The sequence below is a fragment of the Misgurnus anguillicaudatus genome, chromosome 3 (assembly GCF_027580225.2).
Source record: "Misgurnus anguillicaudatus chromosome 3, ASM2758022v2, whole genome shotgun sequence".
Taxonomy (NCBI): Eukaryota; Metazoa; Chordata; class Actinopteri; order Cypriniformes; family Cobitidae; genus Misgurnus; species Misgurnus anguillicaudatus.
Genome location: NC_073339.2, coordinates 37,019,816 through 37,041,789, shown reverse-complemented (window position 1 = coordinate 37,041,789; position 21,974 = coordinate 37,019,816). Strand labels below are relative to the sequence as shown.

Sequence of the window (21,974 nt, the reverse complement as noted above, 5' to 3'; positions counted from 1 at the left end):
AAACAGGAAACCTCAACCCTGTGATGATTTTTGTGCACTAGTAACTTTTCGCTTAAAACAATGAAATGGAGCAATTTGTGGTGAGAAGTAACTACTTGTTTATGACCCAAGCAAACACTTCTCATACATTCTTATAGAAAAAGCATGCACCTGACCATATAATTTAGCTGTCTAGAGTTAAATACATACAATAGCCATACAGTTTAAGAAAACAAAACAGAAATCCCAATCACATACACTGAAAAAAATATTAATTGAATTGAATCAATTTTTTAAGTTAAGTGGTTGCAATCAATTTATTTTAAATGTAGCTTAAATAAATTGATTGCTACCACTTACCTTAAAACGTTTAAATTCAATGAATCATTTTTTTCAGTGTAGAACAGAAAATGTTATCACAGACAAAAAAGCTTTTTTTAAAACTGTATGTATGTATTTAACACCAACGGTATTATAGCAAACATTATAGATCCCCATTGTTTTCTAATATCCTTTAGTGTTATTCATTCTCTAAACTGCATCTCTCACTGACCTCAACCATAATATTTTTCTAATATGCTTTCAATTACAATGAAGATTCCTGTACTGTAATGTTCTTCTGTAAAGCTGTTGTTCCTGTAGCTCAACTCATGTTATACGTTCAAAGGTTATGGGAACACACATACTGATTAAATGTAGTTGTTTTGGATAAGTGTGTGCCAAACTAAATTTGCTTTATAACAGTACAGACTGTCACTACGTTGTGACCAATCTAATCAAAAGACAAACGCTGGACACTTATTAGAGATATTTTAGCAGAAAGTCCTCCCACCAATCAGATAACACAGTTGATATCCTTATTGAAGCTCCTCACACTTCTCACCAACTTACTATCACTGAGATGGAGAAAGTAAGAGGTTCACTCATTACACTTATGTGTAAGTCCATTTATGTGTGAATTATTTTTAACTTGTTTACTTTGCTGTATTGTATTGAGAGCTGCTTTGAAGAAAATTTTAATCAATAACATTATTCGTTATTGACTGTTTAGTATGCTTTATGTATACTTATATGTTTCTGCAGGTGTTTTGCTTTGTGAACATCAGACAATCTTTGCAACTGAAGTGAAGATCAGAGTTAAACCAGGAGACAATGTCACTCTCTTTTGCGATTGTGTCATACCTCTCGGCTCTCAGATTTATTGGATTAGAAACAACTCGTATGAAAATCAATCATCCTTATCAATAAATGCTCCAGACTTGTTCACAGGAAACTTTCAACGTTTTAGCTTTGTGCCAAACAGCTGCAGTAACTCTTATGATCTACATATTGAGAACATCAGTGTATTAGATGAGGGAATCTATTACTGTGCAAAAGTAAAAATAAAATTAGGTGATAATAAAAAGAGCCATCTAGACTACTTGGAATACCAGTATGGAAAATGGAGAACTCATCTTTCTGTCTTAGGTAAGACTGTACAGTTTTCCTAAATTTTTAACATGTTGCTTTAAATCTTGTTAGTAAATTATAGAAAAGCTTTGTCATTTTTGAGTGGAAGGAATGCAAAAAAATCTTTATAAGAAGAAAGTTCAAAATTCAACATATTACATATTGTATAACTGTAACCATATTGTTGCAAATATATGTAATTTTATTGCTTTTGAGAGTGCATAAATATGTTGTGACCTATTTTTTTCAACACAGTAAAGCTAAAGAATATGAAAAACATATATTTGTACCTTGTTGAAGGTTTACCATCATATGTCTTTATATGAAGACACTTTTCTACAGTTCACCAAATAATTATTTCTTCTAAAACTTATTAATTCTTTCAGATCTTAATTGAACTGAGATATCTTTGTTGATGTTAAGATATTGTGATCTTTATTTGATCTGAAATATTTATCTTAAGAATTCTTGCTAGTTCATGTTTTAACTTTTATAGGTCAGTCTACAAGTTCTGATTTCAAAGGGCGCATGAAGAAAAATTGTTGCACATTAAAACTCTGTATTTGTGCTTATATTTTATTTAGATCCAGATCCTCCTGCTCATGAAGTTTCTGAAATACACTTTAATTGCTGGATGTTGATCAGTTTGTGTTCTGTATGTATTCTCCTCTCCTCAATCCTCTCCGGTGCTTGTGTTTACTGCCTCTGTCATCCTCAAACTACAGGTACTCATTACTACATCACTATATTTTAGGATAAGTACTATGTTTTAAGAAGTTCAAAGGGCTGCAGTTTACCTTTTGAAATGCACAAACATTAATTTAGACTAAAAATAAATTTAACCATATACTGATATAATTTCAGACTTTCTTTGTTTTTTTAGGCTCTGAGCTTAATGCAGAAATTCTCAAAGCAAATGTTTTTAAGGTATTAATATTGTTACTCGTTGTCAGTAAGCTTCCAATATTTTAAATGTCAAAGATTACAGTTTAGGTTGCATTTAATAATTCTGTTTTTCTTTTTAGATGGATCATACAAAGAAACATCAGTGTGTAATATGTAAGACTGGAAAGTTCTGCGTTCACACTGAAGTGTCTTATAGTTTACTAACATCTGCAGATCATCACTATGCCTAAATGTGATTCTCCCTGCTCAGTTAAAATCTGCAATGAGTTTAGTTCATTTTTACTTCAATTTGTGTAATTATATTTTGCTATATTTGTTACTGTATTTGAAACTATTAGACTAATTTTACTTATCACTTCTACATTGATACTGATGCATACCAAAACAAACACACAATTCATTTATATTTTTGGCAGATCACATTGCAGTTGGGTTAAAACAAACCATTATTTGGGTAATTTTAACCCAGAAATGTGTTCTATCCTATAGTTACCCAACCCTGGGTTAAAAACAACCCAATATTTTTTAGAAAAGTATATTTCAAGTTGTGGATTTAAATAATAATAATAATAATATTAATGTTTGTAAAACTTTTTAAAATTGTGTTATGATTCACTGGACATTTCATATTGGCAAAACAGCTCAAGAAATAATGATTGCAAACTTCATGTCAGTACCTATTCTGAGGTGATTGCAAACTTCATGTCAGTACTTATTCTGAGGTTATAACCTGAGAGAGTTTTAGCGACCCCTGGTGGAAACTTGTTGTGTTGAGGATTATTAAAAATTCAGCACATTGGACAGCGCTTAATGCAAAATACAAGCAGACATCTGTAGTCTGTGAAACTATTTTTTTTCTGTAAGCTTGTGTCCAAAATTAACTTCTTGCTTTTTTTAAAAGTTTGCGACATGCAAATAATTTTATTCTTAGTGTCCAGTGACAGTGTTTCTTACATTTACTTGGTTTTACATTTACTTGATCAGCATATTTAATTTAGATTTTGGGCCCAGTAGATAGCATCTAGTGGAGGTTCATGGCCTTGTTTATTGGGTCATGTGCCTTCGGTGTCTTTTCTCTTGTCCCCGCCCCCTTGTTCTCCTGCTTATCAGTAATCATTGGTTTTCTCCCATTACCTGTTCCCCCTCGTTATCTTGTTTGTTTTTTTCTATATAATGTCATTGTGTCCTTAGTTCTGTGCAGGTTCGTTTTGTTTTGTTCTCGTGTTCATGTGGTTATCTAGTTGAGTTATCTTGTCAAGTTTAGTATTATCTATCTGCTTACGGTGTTTCATGTTGTGTACACCCTCGTGGGTTTTGTTATATGTTAGTAAATAAAGTGTTTTTTTGTTTTCCCAGACTTCGTCTGCGATTGGGTTCATCCGTCCTCTGATCCTGACATCTATTGCCACAGTTATAAAGTGTATTTGTCTAAATATTTCGGGGTTCTTTCTCCCTTTTTAATAAAGTAACATAAAAAAGAATCTTTCAAAAGTTTTAGAGTACCACAATGAGTACGGCATTTTATATACTATACAGTATTATACCTGAAGCATGTGGTACTGTACAGTAATTAACTGAAATCACTGCTGCCAGTTATTAACTGTAATTCCTAACCTACAGTATAAAACTGGTAAGACACCATAATGGTACAGAGACAGTAAATTACTGGCAACACTGTTGCCATTTATTCACTGTATTGTCATAGACACAGTACGTAAGTCACCGTTACAGATGCTGTACAGTAACTAGCTGGCAACAGTGTTGCCAGTAATTTACTCCTAAAAAGCCTGGTAAGGTTTAACAGTGTTGTAAGGACACTAGCTCACTGGACATTGGGACAATTTTCACTTATTTTTCTGTCACGTGGCAGCTTAAGCACGTTGTGATCATTCACAGTTGTTACTCATCAACAACCGGCAAAACCAAAATCTTTAAACAGTACATTGGGAAAATGCTGTCATTATTCTCTTACATATCCGTGCATAAAATTGGAGGAATATAATTACATTTTAAATGTATGTATTTTTTTACAATTTTAAATAAATACTACTGTGTAGTGATGTGTGTTTATATTTGAAACTAAAACAAACGTTTGTCTTTATAATAGTTCGGTCACAAGTTTATTGAGTTTGATAACGTGATGTTCGATTGGTTCAGAAAAGGTCACGTGATATCAGTAAGGGAACATAGAGACCATCGATGCTCACTGGTTTTTGCGTTGCATTGTGGGAATTTTTAGGGAACAAACGTTCCAGTGCACTGGACGGATATTGCAATTGAGACAGCCCTTAAAATGGAAGACTCCCTGATCAGTGCCCTTACTACTGAACAAAGGAGCTGATTGAGACACACGGCAAGTCTATGTTGACAAATGGAAATTTATCACAATGGTTAGTGTCTGCTGTCTATCAGAGAGGCCAAACAAAATACAGTATACAATATAAAGTACACTTCTTAATAATATTTATTGCTGAAACCAAACTAAGATCAGTCTGCTGTACACAGATAGATAGATAGATAGAATATATCACCTAATCCAATCTTGGTTTTGGTCCGGATCAAACCTTTAGATTGGGTTTTTCAGAATTTTTTTGTAGGATTTGGATCACTTTGATCCAAAAAAATCTGGATTAAACTGATCCCATCAGAAGGGTGGATTCAAAATGTAATGAATGTAACAATGCCCATTGTACAATGTAATGCCCATTATGTAACAATAGTGGTAAGTTTTAATTCTGCTAAGGATACCAACAAAAATAAAAATCATGTTTGGATTTTAATCACAGAAAATGTGAATGCCATACGGTCTGGCCAGAGGAAGACCACAGACCAAATCAAATTGCGGTGGAACAATCTCAAGGCCAGGGCAACAAAGAACCATACTAAATCCAAAAACCCACAAACAGGCAACAAGCCATTTAAGAGGGGAGATTACACAGATTTGGAAGTCGCAAGCACTCCATGATATTCAAGATGTTGTAGGGGATGGCGAGCCTTGGATTGAGGAGGAGTTCCTCCTAAGGCTGATCCAGAGAGCGTATTTATATTGAATCTCAGATCTGTTCCTGAGGAAGAAGCTGGATCCTCATTGGTTGAGCCAGTGGTAGGTGCCACAGGGGCTGTTTCTCAATGTCAAGGATCCTTCCTTGGCAGAACTAGTCTTTACAAGTCACTTCCTTCAGAGGCTAGACGAGGCCCCTCTTAAGCATTCGGAGCACATGTTAAATACAGGCTAGCAAGTGCACATCATTGCGTCAATGAAAGGTGTGCTTTCGGTGCTGCGCGCATAGGATTGTGGGTGATTTCAGAGCGCGAAGGATACACATATGCATCCTTTTCTGTATATGGGATATTTCTCGAACAAAGGACTTAGTCCTTGGCTGAAATTCCATCCTCGACATTGGAACAGTCCTTCGACGGACGTCGATGATGTAGCATCCTCAAAATTCTGGCTTCCGAGGATCCTTCCTTGACATTGAGAAACGGATCGGATCTCAGAGGAAAGGCTTGAAGCGCCCTTCATCAAACAAAGATGATGATTACAAGGCACTTCTGCAAAAAGAGACTAAAAGGGAAGAAGCACAGCTTCGTCTGGTAGAGGAATAACTGACTCTGACCAAACTGCAGCAAACCAAGGGCATACTTGAGATCCGCCTCCTAAAGGCTATGCTCAGACAAGCTGGTCTCTCCACATCAGATGAGGATTTCTGAAATTATTTTGGAGTATTTGACATTAAGTCTTTTTTTGAAACTTAAATAAACTTAAATATCCTCAATGTACAGTGTTTGTGTTGTAGGTCTCAGATGAGCGGACTGCTGGAAGAGGATGGGGTGGGATTTTTCTTGTTTTTAGTTTTTTTTAAATGTGTGTTTTCATTTCAAATAAAAATAAACTTATATTGACCCCACACTGGCCATTCTACTTGTTGCTCTTTACATATAGTTCTACATTGTGATTTCCTGTTTGAGCACTGGTTATCCAGATTTGGTGATCCTGAAAAGTTCCTATCTGGATCAAAATGATCCAATCCGATGTTGCTTTGAAAAACTGGCTCAAAAGTAAGCTGGATTACATGATCACGGATCACAAAAAAAGGATTACTAAATCCGGATCAATTTTATCCAGATTAAACCTTTTGAAAAACCGGGCCCTAGTGTGTTGTTAAAAATCACTGTCCTTAAGTGTGAAGTCTAGACTTAAAATTGTATAAGAATTGAAAACAGCCTGTCTTGATAAAAAGTTTGCAGTCTGACTTGATAAAAAGTTTGCAAAATTTTGAATTTCGGAAGTGGTCTAAATGAAAGGCTTGTTGTGGGTTTCCTGTTTTGACATGTGCATTGCCTTTATACTTTGCCACTTGACTGACTATATAAAAAAATAAGCCTTTTGATTTAATGGACCAGTTTCTTTTCAAATAGTAGAAATGTAACAGTCTAAGACATGTGAAATGCAACGCATACAATTTATTAAGTAAACCTGCTTATTTGCATGTTGGACTTAAACACAGTGATGGTAAATGGTACAAATAAGTCATACACAAAAGTTGTAAGTACCCAACCTTCATGTGTGTGTAAAGGTTTAATACTTAGCAATGTCATAATTTGTGAAACAATAAAAAGCACTAAAGAGCCGAACGAGGGTGAAAGTGCAGATAAGGACACTGGTGATTGGTTGATACACCTCTCACCTTTCAAATGTCAAACTTATTTTCCATTGAAGTGAACCAATCAAATGAAAGCTTATATCTGCCTCAGTCAGTTATTCACACTCACTCACTAAGATGGAGAGATCAAGAGTTACCGTACTTATATGTAAGACAAATTACACTTCTTCGTTTTTTTTTCTATTTATTCATTTATTTTTAACATTTAAGCAGCTACTGTTTGAACTGAAATTTAGTTGGGATTAGTTGTGTATAGTAGGTAAATCTTTTAAGCAATATTATTGTTTTTATTAATTTTATTGGTCTTGTAGATGTTTTATTGTTCAGTCAGATCTATGGAGCAGATATCGAGATGAAGGTCAGACCAGGAGACAACATCACTCTTCACTGCGACCGTCCTATAACTGGTGGTTTAGGCATTGTGTGGATGAAAAACAGTTCTTATGAAAATCAACCCTCTCTCATGATAGATTATCGGAAAATGAATAAAGAGACCATCAGACGTTTCAGTTTTCCTAAAAACTCCAACATTAATTCTTTTGATCTACATATTAATAACATTACAGTCTTTGATCTGGGACTGTACTACTGTGCTGAATATGTGAAAAAGGTAAATAAAGATGAAGAAGGCATGATATACTCATCTGATGTGTATTATTATGGAAACCGAACAACTTGTCTTTCTCTCGCTGGTAAGAAAGCAATTTTGGCAATAACTTGTAATTTCACTTCTTTAATTTCTCTAAATACCTTTCTCCGACAAAAAATATGCATGGAAACGGAACAAAAAAGTTGTTTATTAACATAACATCAATGTTATGTTTGTTTTTCTGATCCAGTAACTGATCCTCCTGCTCCTGTATCAGACGGTTTCCTCCACTGGATGCTGCTGGTCAGTGTTTGTGTTTTGTGTTTTCTCCTCTGCTTCATCTGTGTGTACTGCCTCTGTCAAAAGAAAACTACAGGTACTTATACAATTATTATTGTATTGTCTCCATTTTTTACTACATACACGGTAGCACTTTATTTCAGTAGTCCACTTTACACATTTTACCAACTGTAAGTACTTTGCAACTTCTTTGCAACTGATAGTCATTACAGTATTGATACATCTACTAACACTTTTACCTACAAACACCCCACAGACGTTCTACATGCCAACTTATTCTACTAACCCTCACTCCTTACCTACCCCTACCCCTAAGAGTGTACTAATAGGCTTTATGCCCAGCTGCACTACTTCCTATACTTCAGCCAGCTCCTTGTTTCCTGTCTGTCATTATTGGACAAACTGATTAATCCATGTGTGTCTGATTATTGTTGTTGTGACTACTGAGGTCAGGCACACTTGAATTAATCAGTTTGTTTGTGACTACTGAGGTCAGGCACACCTGGATTAATCAGTTTGTCCAATAATGGCAGACAGGAAACAAGCCCTGCGTTCCAGTTCGTTTTTTTATGAACTTCCCTCGCTAACTTCCCTCAGTCTCGTTCACTCGGATGTACGTCATTGCTTACGTTGTACGAGTGCCCACTACTGCTGAAACACTTGAAGTAGGTTCGAATGGATCGCCCTAAGCCCTTGATCACATGGAAAGTGGAGACCGCCCCCTCCATGTGCAAACAGTATGCAAAGCGCGAGTTGCTAAATGACGTCACAATCGTGATGCATTGTGGGATATGAAGCAGCATGAAGTGTACATATGAAGCAGACTCGCTCCCTCGGTCAAAATCGAGGGAGCGAGGGTCTGTCCATACAAACTTACCTCGTCCATTTGACGAAGTGGAACACACTTCAAAATGGTGACAGGGATACCCCCGAGGGGAAGTGTTGAGGGACGTTCGCGAGTGTGTGTCTAAAACTGGAGTGGAACGCACCCAAGGAGCTGGCTGAAGTTCAGGAAGTAGTGCAGCTGGGCATAAAGCCTATTCTCTAATGAGAGTAAGGTGACATGTACATGCAAATTAATGAGAGTAACTTATAGTTAATATAATGTCTAAGGTGGACTTTCAAAAAAAAGCATAACCCAGTGGGTGGATTATTTGTCTTTGTCAATGAACAGAATGCATACCAGGAGAGACTGCACACAATTTATCATGCACCTTTCAAATGCTACATGTATAAAGCCATAAAATAACAACAGTGAACTATAAAATATTGTATGATCTCTTCATATATTTACACTTTTAATTTAAACTTTTGCTGTATTTTTCTGTATAAGAATTACATTGTAAATGTTCTCACTGTACCGTGTTTTTTTGTGGTTGTTTTAGGTCTCGAGAGTGCAAAGATGCTCACAGTAAATGTTATGAAGGTATTTCTATTATTACCATAACCTTTAAACTTAATTTATCATGTCAAAAATGTCAGGTATGGTTAAACAAATGTTATTTATAATGAAACATCTGTTATTGATTTCAGATGGATTCGACAGAAAAACATCAATGTGAGATGAGTAAGACTGGAAAGTTCTGCCATCATTCTGAAGTCACTTATAGACTCCTGCCATCTGTACATCGCTATGAAAAGATGTGAACCTCTCTGATCAGTGTATGGAAACTCAGCTTTCACCAGAAACTGCTTACTGCACTCGATTTGTACCCAGCTATATCAGACCTCAGATCTTACTTACACATGAACCACACAACTATCAAACAAGAAATATACAGTACAGTAAACAACTTATTTACATATTTGTGAATTACCACAAATATCAATGAAACAAATTGTTAAAATAAAACTAATAAAAAAGAAAAGTTTTATTATGTACTGTATTTTCATAAATTAATTGTCTTGAGTGTATTTGAGCCTCTAAGTTATCCAAAGCTATTATCAGGTTATAAATTCAATTTTTATAATATTTTTATTAATTTTTGAAAAGATGAAGTCAAAGCTGTTTGATTAAACTTTCTGAAGACCAGGATTATGTGAGTTGTATGTGTGTTTATAACATCAAGTTTTAAAGCAAATACATTTGTCATTATTGTTCATTTAGATTGACGGTTTAAACAAAACATCAATTGGGTTGAAGTGAAACATAAACCACACTTAGCTAGCTGCTTTTCATGCATTTGCATTCTAACCAACAGACAAAACCACATATAAGCTAATGGAAAGATTTGTGTTTGATGACCAGCAATAAGAAATAAAGCGTGAGTTCAGACCAGATAATGTCATGCAGCAGTGAATGTAATGCATTTATCTTGATTTAACTTCATCTCATTATTAAAATATTGCATGACATTAGATGTGTCAGAGTGTCAGACTAGTGAGACACCTAAAATATACACTTCAGGGGTATAACAGATCATCACTACATCAGCAACAGGTCTTCACTAGTTAAAGTTACTAAAAAGTAAGTATGACCAGGTGCATAATATAATTAAGTTAAGCTAATTTAAAGGTTTTCACAATTGACTTGACACTGACCTGACATTACTCATGTCTAAAACAGACAATGTAAACATTTCAGGACAAAATCTACCTGTAACATCAGACGAGTTTGTAGTTATGAGGAACAATTTGGACATCTTGAAACAGGAAACCACAACCTTGTGTTTGTTCTTGTGCACTAATAGGTGTTAGCTGATGTTTGCGTAATGCATACAAATGCAATGGAAGATTTTGTGGTTTTAAGCAATGAATGGGTTCACACCCATACTTAAAACAACACATTTCTCATACATTACGCATTCTTGTATACTTTAGGACAGAAGTGAACATCAGAGTGCAATGGTTATCAGAGTTTTTACCTATGCAATGAATGCTATGATATAAAAAGACAAAAAGCTTTGATTAAGAAATATATATTATTATTTTTAAGTAAGAAATGTTTTGGCCTTTTGATTTTTTGCAAGGTGTCTGACCACGTGTTGCAGACAATTACACAATAAGCAACACTTAATGCCTCTTGTTTTTATTTGCTCTACAGTTATTTATCTTTTGGCATAGATGAGAAAAATCACAATCTCTTAACACCTAAAATCAAGAAGGCTTGGTGACACCTAAGAGAGTTTTGGCAACCCCTGTTGGAAACAGATGTTAAATACAGGCACACATTTGTAGTCTGTATGTAACAGGATATTATACATATACATATATTGACAGTATATGTGGTTATACTTCCTGAATGATATCAGCACATTAAAAAATATATACATAAAATATATACATAAAAATATATATATAATATGTAAATATCTAAAGATTTCCACATAGCACACCCTTTTAACCATGCAACGCAAGCAGCTGTTTGTGTATTCAGGTACATTGTTGTAAGGGCTGGAAAGAAATAGGCATACATTCATAATTTACTCTCTAATTTAACTAACAAATGTCAATAAATATGAGAGGAAAGCACTTTTGTACAGTCACATTCTGCATAGACCCATAGAAACTGAAACTCTGAACTGCCCTCTAGTGGACTGAGATGAAACTACACCAAAATTATGGCCTGCTCGCCATAACACAATCTATTCAAATGAAGGCAGATTCAATCTCAGAAGTGTTAGCTTTACAATATATGCTTATATTTAAATGTAGGTTAGGAGTATAATAATATAATTACAAGTGAGGGTATTTTCTCATGTTTTGAGCTTGTGCAGTGCAGTAGAACAGTGGTTCTCAAACTGGGGTCCGGGGCCCCCAGGGGGGCCTCAAATGGTACCAGGGGGCCCCAGTTTTATGAAATTTTATAAAATACATTCATTTATCATGAATTCTGTGTAATTAAACCTAAAAAATAAGGCTACTAACCAACAGCACTACTTTGTATAACTTAATATGTTTTGTTTAATTAAAATGTTACATTTTAGAACAGTTTTTTGTCATACAGTTTCTTTGGGGGGGCCACGAAGGAATGCACCGTACACAAGGGGGGGCCGCATGCGAAAAAGTTTGAGAACCACTGCAGTTGAAATCCAGTTGTCAATTAACCCTTGTGCATCAATTAAAAAAAGTTACACATAGGTTCACAGGGGACAAAAATGTCCATGTCCAAAGTGTCATAAAAATATTATAGATTCATATTTTTTTCCACTTTCACTGATGCCATTTTTTAACCAACATCAGCTTTAATCACAATGACCAAACATTCATTCATTTTCAGAATTTTAACCCTTTAAATGCTGGTTTGTTTACACAATGTCACTGCTGTTTTTTTATGAAAAAAAAAATAAAAAAATAATTATTTTCAATTTACTAAATGCTAAGCAGATTTTTTTTCTTTGAGTATTACAGCCTTGGATTTGTCAATGATTAACAACAACATTAATTTTTATGCATTCATATTTTTTATGCAGTATCAAATTAAAAAAGTTACCTCTCATGTCCATAAAGGACAAAAATGTCCATGTCAAAAAAAGTGTCATAAAATATTATAGATTCATATTTTTTCCACTTTCACAGATGCCATTTTTTTAACCAGCATCAGCTCTAATCACAATGACCAAACATTCATTAATTTTCAGAATTTTAACCCTTCAAATGCTGGTTTGTTTACACAATGCCACTGTTGTTTTTTAGGAAAAAAAAGACACCTCCTTTGCAGCGGTTGTAGTCTTGTGATTTCCAGTACAATATATATTTTTTCATTCAAACTGTTCACACACACGCTCACACACACACACACACTCACTCACACACACACGCACATTCTGGTTTCCATGTTTTGTGGGGACATTTCATAGACATAATGCATTTTATACAATACAAACTGTATATTTTATTCCCCTTACCTACCCCATTCTCTAACCCCAACCATCACAGAAACCCTTCTACTACTTCACATTTTCAAGAAACATCATTCTGTTTGATTTATAAGCTTGTTTTCTCCTGGGGACCTCAAAATGTCCCCACAAGGTCACAAAAATACTGGTATTCCTATCTTTGTGGGGACAATTGGTCACCACAACGTGATAATTAGCAGGTACACACACACACACACACACACACACACACACACACACACACACACACACACACACACACACACACACACACACACACACACACACACACACACACACACACACACATAACATTTTCAGTACACACATACAAACCACACTCTGAAATCCATACCAACACACCCACACAATTATAGCTTCATAATATATCTAATTGGCTCTATAATATGCATAAGCAGAAAACAACAATAAAGCGATAATTTGCTTTATATGCCAAACCTAAAAAATGGCACCATCTGGTAAAAAATAGTACTTGTCTCTCGTCCACCCAAGTGTCCCCAATGATCCAGTCACAGCCAGCACGTTCTCGCCTCTCTCCTTCATTTTACAGTCGAATGGTGGCTAAAACGTTTCCAGGGCAATATGGAATGGATTATATTTTTTAATCTGCGTTATATTTTGACAGTCCTTTTCATAACTTCATTCGAATTCAGCAGAGATGAATGGATGACAGCTTCTGTGACCCCTACCGGCCATTTTGAATATATGGTCATCCCATACGGATTAGTTAACACCCCATCCACCTTCCAAGACTTTATGCACACCGTCTTCAGAGACAACTTTAACCAGTATGTCTTTATTTACATCGATGACATCCCAATCTACTCCAAGAACCCCTCAGAACACATGGAACGGGGTCTCGTCTCATTCCAGTGCGTACTCTGCTACCAACCTCCCATGTTTCCGTGGTCGGAAGAGCCCTCAGAGGTACCCTTCATTCAGCACTGGTTCCAGGAAAGTGAGAGGGTCTGGGACTCAGCTCATCACCATCTGTGGGGGGCTGTTAGGCACCAACAGCGAATTGCGGATGCCCACCGTTTGGGGGACACCCATCTACCAGGTGGTACAGAAGGTGTGGTTGTCAACCAAGAACATCCATCTGCTCCTCCCTGATACATAGGACCCTTTACTATCATTAAGGAGATCAATCCGGTGGCCTTTAAATAACAACTTCCATCCCATCCTCTGTGACTATCAAGTAGTGTTTGTGTTTGGAGTTGGCATCATCATTTATACAATACCTGCCATTTACCATCACCACTGTGTTGAATGTTTTAATAAACACCTTGTTGGTTTTACTTCTGTGTCTACAATCACACTAAGATCATTACTTAAACTCTGCTGTACACAATAGATAGATAGATGCAAAGGCAGATCATTCCATAGCTTAGGGGCAGACACAGCGAAGGCGATCCCCTCTGAGCTTTCGCTTAATTTTGGGCACAGTCAGGGGCAGCTGATCATCTGACCCGAGAGAGCGGGCAGATTTATAAGAATAGGAGCTCGGAGAGGTATGGTGGTGCAAGACCATTTAGTGATTTAAAAACAAATAACAGAATTTTAAAATGGATCCTAAATTGAATAGGCAGCCAGTGCAAAGAAGCTAAAATTGGGGAAATGTGCTTGTGTTTACGTGTGCCCGTTAAAAGACGTGCTGCTGCATTTTGTACCATCTGAAGACGGTTGATGAAGGAACCCACTAACCCCCACATACAGTGAATTACAATAGTCCAGCTGTGTAGTTACAAAGTGATGGATTACAGTTTCAAAATGCTGTCTTGACAAAATTGGCTTTATTTTGGCCAGCTGTCTCCACTGAAAGAAGCTTGATATGCCAACAGCTGTAATCTGACTGTAAAATTTAAGCTCAGGGTCCACCTTAACTCCTAGGTTTGTGATACTAGATTTAATATAGGGTGCCAAGAAACCCAGATCTACAGACGGGGTCCCAGTGGTACCTCCAAAAACCATCAGTTCAGTTTTTTGTCATTAAAATTTAAAAAAATTCAGAGCCATCCAGGCTTTATGTCATTGAGACAATTGAGTAGTTGTCCAACAGAATTATATTTTTTCTTTTTAAGAGGTACATAAATCTGACTGTCATCTGCATAACAGTGGAATGAAATGGTATACTTTCTAAGTATGGAACCCAGTGTAAGCAAATACAGAGAAAAAAGTAGAGGGCCGAGTACTGAGCCCTGTGGGACCCCACACAAGAGAGGAGCAGAAGAGGATACAGAATCACCTAAACTAACACAAAAAGTTCGATCCGCTAAGTATGACCTAAACCAATCTAGATAGATATTGTGAGGAGTGAAACATGTCATGAAAGAGAAGTATTCAGCTTTTATAATGGGTCGTGCAAGAATTATCACAACATTTGTTTTTGCCTTAAGTCACGTTTGATCTTGTGTTTCTGTGAGATCTCATGATCTACAGTCATCCGGTATGTTATCTTGCAATCTGATTGAATCATCTAGTGTGTTGTTAAAAATCGCTGTCCTTAACTGTGCAGTCCGGACTTAAAATTGTAAAAGAATTTAAAATTTTCCAGTCTGTTCTAGGCCTTAGAGATATGAGATGTGAATTTGATGACTTGATAAAAAGTGATTGTGAAATGTTGGATTTCGTAAGTGGTCTAAATGAAAGGCTTGTGGGTTTCCTGTTTTGACATGTGCATTGCCTTTCTACTTTGCCATTTGACCGACTATATACAAAAATCTAGAAGTATTTTGATTTAATGGACCAGATTCTTTTTAAATAGCAGAAAGCTTTTAAAAGTCTAAGACATGTGAAATGCAAAGCATACATTTTATTAAGTAAACCTGCTTATTTGCATGTTGGACTCAAACACAGTAATGGTAAATGGTACAAATAAATGTACCCATTCGTCATGTGTGTGTAAAGGTTTAAATACTTAGCATTGACATAATTTGTGAAGAAATAAGAAACACTAAAGAGCCGAACCAGAGTGAAACTGCTGATAAGAACTCTGGGGATTGGTTGATGCAACTCTCACTTTTCAAATGTCAAACTTATTTTCCATTGGCGTGAACCAATCAGATGAGAGCTGATTTCTGCATCACCAGAGTCAGTTATTCACACTCACTCGCTGAAATGAAGACATCAAGAGTTACCGCACTTATACGTAAGACAAATTACACTTCTTCATTTTTATTTCTATTTATTTGTTTATTTTTAATCATTTAAGCATCTACTGTTTAAGCTACAATTTAATTATGATTAGTTGTGTATAGTAGGTAAATCTTTAAAGCAATATTGTTATTTGTATTTTCTTATTGGTCTTGTAGATGTTTTATTGTTCAGTCAGACAGTAATCTATGGAGCAGAAATCGGGATGAAGGTCAGACCAGGAGACAACATCACTCTCTATTGTGACCGTCCTTTAACTGGTGGTTTGAGCATTGTGTGGATAAAAAACAGTTCTTATGAATTTCAGCCCTCTCTCATAATAGATTATCGGAAAGTGAATAAAGAGACCTTTAGACGTTTCAGTTTTCCTAAAAACTCCAACATTAATTCTTTTGATCTACATATTAATAACATTACAGTCTTTGATCTGGGACTCTACTATTGTGCTGAATATGAGAAAAAGATAAATAAAGATAAAGAAGGCATCATATCCTCATTTGAAGTGTACTATTATGGAAACCAAACAACTCGTCTTTCTTTTGCTGGTAAGAAAGCAATTTTGACAATTACTTGCAATTTTACTCCTTTAATTCCTAGAAACTACATTTCTCAGACAAAAAAACGATGGAAGCAGAACAAAAAAGTTGTATATTAACCTTTAATGTTATGTTTGTTTTTCTGAGTCAGTAACTTCATGTTCTGGACCGTCCAGCACCACTGTCTCTCCTCCTCCTCCTGTATCAGACTGTTCCCTCTGTTGGATGCTGCTGGTCAGTGTTTGTGTTGTGTGTTTTCTCATCTGCTTCATCTGTGTCTACTGCCTCTGTCACAGGAAAACTACAGGTATCTCTTCATACTGTTTCTCATTGCCATCTTTACTTTGATACTGTACACTGTCAGAACAAAAAGGTCCCAATCAGTCACTGGGACAGTACCCTTTAAAAGGTCCTTACAATTTCAGTACAGATACAGCGGGGAAAGTATTTGACACATCAGCATTTTTATCAGTTAGGGGATTTCTAAGTGGGCTATTGACACAAAATTTACACCATGCAGAGAACAAAGTGCAAAATGGCATAGAAAGCCAGGAGATCACCTAACATCTGTCAGTACTGAGAGAGAAACCCTGCCCCCATCAGTACTAATTGATATCAGCTGATTTAGTCCTAATTGATGGCCTATAAAGGCTTCTCATTTCCCAGGAGGCACACAGGAAAGACTTCGGCTGGTTCTCAATATGCGTTCTTCAGCGATCTTGCGTCCTTGCGTTCTCGCTCTACATCATCATTAACCATTCAAGTTCATGTCCAATTCTCAAGAACACAAGTACAGAGGACGCATAAAAATACCCGGATGTATTCTGGATATCGAGGATGCATCGAGTGCAGACTTGCGTGCTGAAATCGCTTTACTCCCCGATCCCTGTCCGAGGAGTCCAGAGAATAATCAGGAGAGTTCTCCAACCACTCGGGCAGAACTCTGGGAAGACCTTGCATTAGCAGGTACGGTTGTTTCAAAGAAAACTATAAGCAATGCACTGGACCGCCATGGCATCCACGCACGCTCACTATGCAAGACTCCATTGCTGAACAAAAGAATACCATACCAACAGTTAAGTTTGGGGGTGGAAGCATCATGGTTTTGGGCTGCTTTTTAGCAAGGGGTACTGGCAGACTTCATATTATTGACGGCAGGATGAATGAAGAAATGTACCTGGACATTCTGGATAAAAATCTGCTGCAATCTACCAGAAAGCTGAAAATGACAATTTCAGCAAGACAATGATCCCAAACTCAAGGCCAAGGAAACAATGAAGAGGTTTCAAAGAAAGAAAATCAAGTTGTTGAAGAAAATCTATGTAGAGAACTGAAGATCAAAGTTCATAAAAAGGCCCAAGGAACCTTCAAGATTTAAAGACCATTTGTGTGGAAGAATGGGCCAGTATCACTCCCGAGCAATGCAGACGACTGGTCTTTCCATACAAGAGGGGTCTAGAAGCTGTAATCACTAACAAAGGATTTTCTACAAAGTATTTAATAAAGTGTGTTTAATGCTTATTCCCTGTGTCATTTCACTTTATTTATTATGACTCAACTTGTATACCTAAATTATTTTTTGTATGAATTTAATATTTGGCTTGATAGCTACATCTGGTGGAAATTTTGTGTAAATGGCCCACTTAGAAATCCCCTCACTGATGTGTCAAATACTTATTTTCCCCACTGTATGTATACATTCGGTACCAGTATGTACATACGAGGTTCTCAAAGGAACCATTTAGGTGCAATGTTGTACTTTTTGATAGGGTACCCTGCGAGTGACAGCTATAGGGGCCATTTTATTTGTTAATGAGCAAAATTTAGCTCAGCAGAGTCTGCATGGAAAATTTGTTAGTAATGCAACTTTTAAAATAAATTTTAAAGTTGTGTTTTAATTTTAGATGGTGGAACTGTTAACAGAGAAAAGATTAAAATGAGAAATACTTGTGAGGTATGAACAACACAAACACGCTCATGTTTAAGTAACACAGACTTGTTTGGTGTGTTAGTGAAAGTTGTTAAACATGCTATATATATATATAAATAACATCAGCAATATAACTTCTAGTCTAAATGCATTAATGCATAACCAAAACCCTTTCAATATAATACTAGTAATTACTTCTTCTATTTACTAAGAATTCAAATTTGTATTTCAGGGTATTGATGATAAAGAGGTGTGTTATGCTTCATTGGATGTGAAAGCCAGAAGACAGATAAGACCCAAAAAGAAACAACGGCAGAGTTCTGATGTCAGTATTTATGCTCCGGTCAAAACAGACACAGTACAGACCTTCTTATGAGGATTCTGATGAACTTTCTGATGGTTAGAAAAGACGAATGCCATTATTTGAAACATTGTGACTAAAGCAGCTATTTCATGTCTAAAATATATGCAGATATAGTACAGCTCCAGTATATTACAGGTTATAGACTTGCACTGATTTTGTGTGGTTGGCCATGGGCTGACCCTCTTTCACTGTCTGCTGGTGAAAATGTGTATCTGTGATCTAGATAATATGGGACAAAAGTAAAATGGCATTTTAACTTTTTTAGTATGTTGTTTTAGTATGTGTAACTCGCCTTTGTTGAAGCAAATCATGATGACATAATTAACAGGATGTTGGACAGGATGTGCAGCATGCTTCAAAGTAAAATATTTATAGTTACAGTAGGAACATTTATCTTTTTTTTACAATAAGCACCTTTAAATTTCCCAACATGTTAAGAGGTTGTCAGCATTCTGGGCCTGCTGAATAGGTCAAGCTTGCAAAACCTAAAGCTGCTTTTATGGCAACATTGTTACTTTGTCACCAGAAGTCCATCAAGGATGAATTCATTTAGCTTTTTTCTTTTTTTGCATTGTTAAATGTAAGATCAACAACTTTAAATCATTTTTAAGTAGGCCTAATTATAATTTTCATTATTTTCCTGTAAGGCCTGAGATCTTCAAATGTGTTAGGTGTCATCATTTCACATGCTGTGTTTTTTGCTGAAGGGTCTTTCATTTTTAGTCATATAGACAATCTTAACCACAAATGTTTCCACTGAATTTCAACTCGTAGAGACAGAAATAGATGTGACATTGTGTGTGCTTGTTTACATGTATGTGGTCAGTTTGTGGTAGAGTTGGTTTGTATGCATGCTTTGTCTGCAGTTTTCCTGTACATTCTCACATTTACTCGAAAATGAGACCAACTGTGTGTATCTGCCTATCTTTTAGAGCTCAAGGGTGGACATTACAGTTTAAACACAATTAGGGTTAAAACACAATATACAATAGTTAAGATTAAGACTCTGAACTTTAATTTACTAGACAAGGACTGTACAATTTACAAAAAATTAAATGCGTCTGCAAAGTTACTTACTAACAAAGTTGTTAGTGGGTAGTCAAGGACTAGTACAACTTTAAAGTATGAAAACAAATATTAACATCTGAAAGTGACATATCTCATTTCAGTGGTTGAAGTAGTCAAAGTGGACAGTTTTAGATTTGCTTTTGTAAAATCGTTACAATACACAAGTAGTATAAAAGTTTAAAAGTTCAATTAATGTTTTTCATTTGATTGTCACAGAGCAAATAAAATCATGATGATAAAAAAGATTTGTGAAATTACCCAATTCATTCAATATCCCCATGCGCAGTGTAACAAACACCAGGGACCAAGCATCATGATGAGGTGATTTAGTGCCTTCTGCATTAAGACACAGATGAATCACTCAGGGTCGACCTATGGCATAGGGAACAAACTGTGTAGGCGGTTTACAGGGTGCACAGCGCCTCACAGAGTTTGTTTGTTGGAAGTGCACCCTCTCATGAACAGTGTTGTTTACCCTCGCCTCTACCCATACAGTTGCAAGTGCCAATTAACATTATTTTAGCATTGAAAAAATATAATTATTTTAGCATTGATTGCAATATTGTTACAATAATATACATTTTACATTAACTAAGTGACAACATGTCACGTTAGGCTAAATTAAACATAGCCTGCATCATTAATACATAACCCATTAATTACAACATTTGCCATTTATACTAAATAAAATATTCTGTTGATATTTATAAAAAGTCAAAATTACAAGTTAAAGACTATTTATGTCAGCTATTGATGTTTATACTATTTTAAAATGCCTTATTTAAATCATTTACTGGGAACACTGACATTATATCCTGTATTTTACTGGTTTTAGGTTAAATGCAAGTGAAGTGTGTTGTATTTACTGGTTCAATGACTATACCTTTGAGTTACCAATATGTACTTTTTGGACTTTTTAGGTCCATACTTTTTTGAAAGTGATGATCCTATTCATTGGTGAATAGGATCATCAATGCAATAAATCCACTTAACCAATCACAGCACACTATTCCACACATTGTAAACAATGATGGCGGCGTTTTAAATAAACACGGAATCCTGGTTTTTCTCATCTACTTTGTACTTTCAACAAACAAACAAAAGCAAAATAGTAACTTAGATGACATTAATAAATGTGGTGGTTTTCTGTGGCGGGGAAGAAACGTAAGCCATCAAAATCAAATAATTTACGTGAGAGGCACTCGGGTGAAGGAAAAATGCCGGCTGTTGCTTGTTTTCACACGACAGCATTAAGCTTCTGTCATGGTAACACATTGACCCTAAGGGATCTTATAAAAAACAATTTTACTCAAAGTCAACGAAAATCGAGCAGGACCAAAATATTTTACAGCTGATCGCTGTCGAAAAAGTTTAGCGACGACATCCCAAGAATGACAGCAGCAATGACAGTGTTCTTAATATGACAAAGTAAGTGTTTTGATTAATGCCATTAATGTTATTTTTTAAATCAGTGTATACCACTAGTCAACTAAATGAATATAATGGCAAAGATGATTTGATATTAATTAAATAAATTTATAGCATTTAAAAAAAACTGTCATGGATTTATTGTATTTTGCAAAAAAAAAAATATATTTTATAATAAATCTTTGAAAATCAATTCATGGATTTGAATTTGTAATGTTATTATAGCCTAAAGATGCTATGTAAAAGTTTGTAACAGAAAATATGGTTTTCATCTTGTCACTTTCTTGGTACTAACCCAAATTAGTCAAAATGGATTTAATGTTTTTGGAACCAAACTCTTCATTTATCATGTCTATGTGCAAAATAATAACAGGGAAAAGCAACCGAGTTGCAGACATTGTTGGATTATTTCTATTATTTAGTTGTACCAGTATAATTTGGCCTATACAACTAGCATTTACACATTCACGCTTTGTAGTCAAATGCGAAGCCTACTTTCCCGCCAGCAGACAGCCTGAACTAACCCACTTTTATCTGCTAAGGTCCTAGATCATTTTTCGTTGCCTTTGTTGAATTAACTTGTTTAACCTTTAGGAGAGTTTTGGCGACCCCTTTTGGAAACTTCCGTAAATATTCAGCACAATGGACAGCGCTCAATGTAAAATTCAAGCAGGCATTTGTACAGTAGTCTGTGTCTGACAGATGCAAAAAATATGTGGTTGTACTTTCTTAAAGATATATTTGATAAT

General features: G+C 35.7%; 2 protein-coding genes across 2 annotated transcripts; both read left to right on the top strand.

Moving 5' to 3' along the window:
* Window positions 1-878: 878 nt before the first annotated feature.
* Window positions 879-3,965, top strand: LOC129445537 (uncharacterized). Its single transcript, XM_055206724.2, has 5 exons — window positions 879-917; window positions 1,063-1,446; window positions 2,013-2,153; window positions 2,312-2,355; window positions 2,454-3,965. Exons 1-5 carry the CDS (start codon window positions 881-883, stop codon window positions 2,562-2,564), a joined length of 717 nt encoding a protein of 238 aa, XP_055062699.2. The 5' UTR covers window positions 879-880; the 3' UTR covers window positions 2,565-3,965.
* A 3,171-nt stretch (window positions 3,966-7,136) lies between these two features.
* LOC141353553 (uncharacterized) lies at window positions 7,137-20,000 on the top strand. The gene is made up of 4 exons (XM_073859999.1): window positions 7,137-7,690; window positions 16,587-16,742; window positions 18,340-18,389; window positions 18,598-20,000. The coding sequence occupies exons 1-4, from the start codon at window positions 7,351-7,353 to the stop codon at window positions 18,739-18,741; spliced, it is 690 nt and encodes a 229-aa protein (XP_073716100.1). The 5' UTR covers window positions 7,137-7,350; the 3' UTR covers window positions 18,742-20,000.
* Window positions 20,001-21,974: the final 1,974 nt, after the last annotated feature.

Excerpts from the sequence above, each read along its gene's own strand:
- LOC129445537 (XM_055206724.2), top strand. The coding sequence starts at position 881 with ATGGAGAAAGTAAGAGGTTCACTCATTACACTTATGT. Across the intron at positions 918-1,062 it reads TTCACTCATTACACTTATGT|GTGTTTTGCTTTGTGAACAT; the intron begins GTAAGTCCATTT and ends ATGTTTCTGCAG. Across the intron at positions 2,154-2,311 it reads CTGTCATCCTCAAACTACAG|GCTCTGAGCTTAATGCAGAA; the intron begins GTACTCATTACT and ends TTGTTTTTTTAG.
- LOC141353553 (XM_073859999.1), top strand. The coding sequence starts at position 7,351 with ATGAAGGTCAGACCAGGAGACAACATCACTCTTCACTGCGACCGTCCT. Across the intron at positions 7,691-16,586 it reads AACTTGTCTTTCTCTCGCTG|TAACTTCATGTTCTGGACCG; the intron begins GTAAGAAAGCAA and ends TTTCTGAGTCAG. Across the intron at positions 16,743-18,339 it reads CTGTCACAGGAAAACTACAG|ATGGTGGAACTGTTAACAGA; the intron begins GTATCTCTTCAT and ends TTTTAATTTTAG.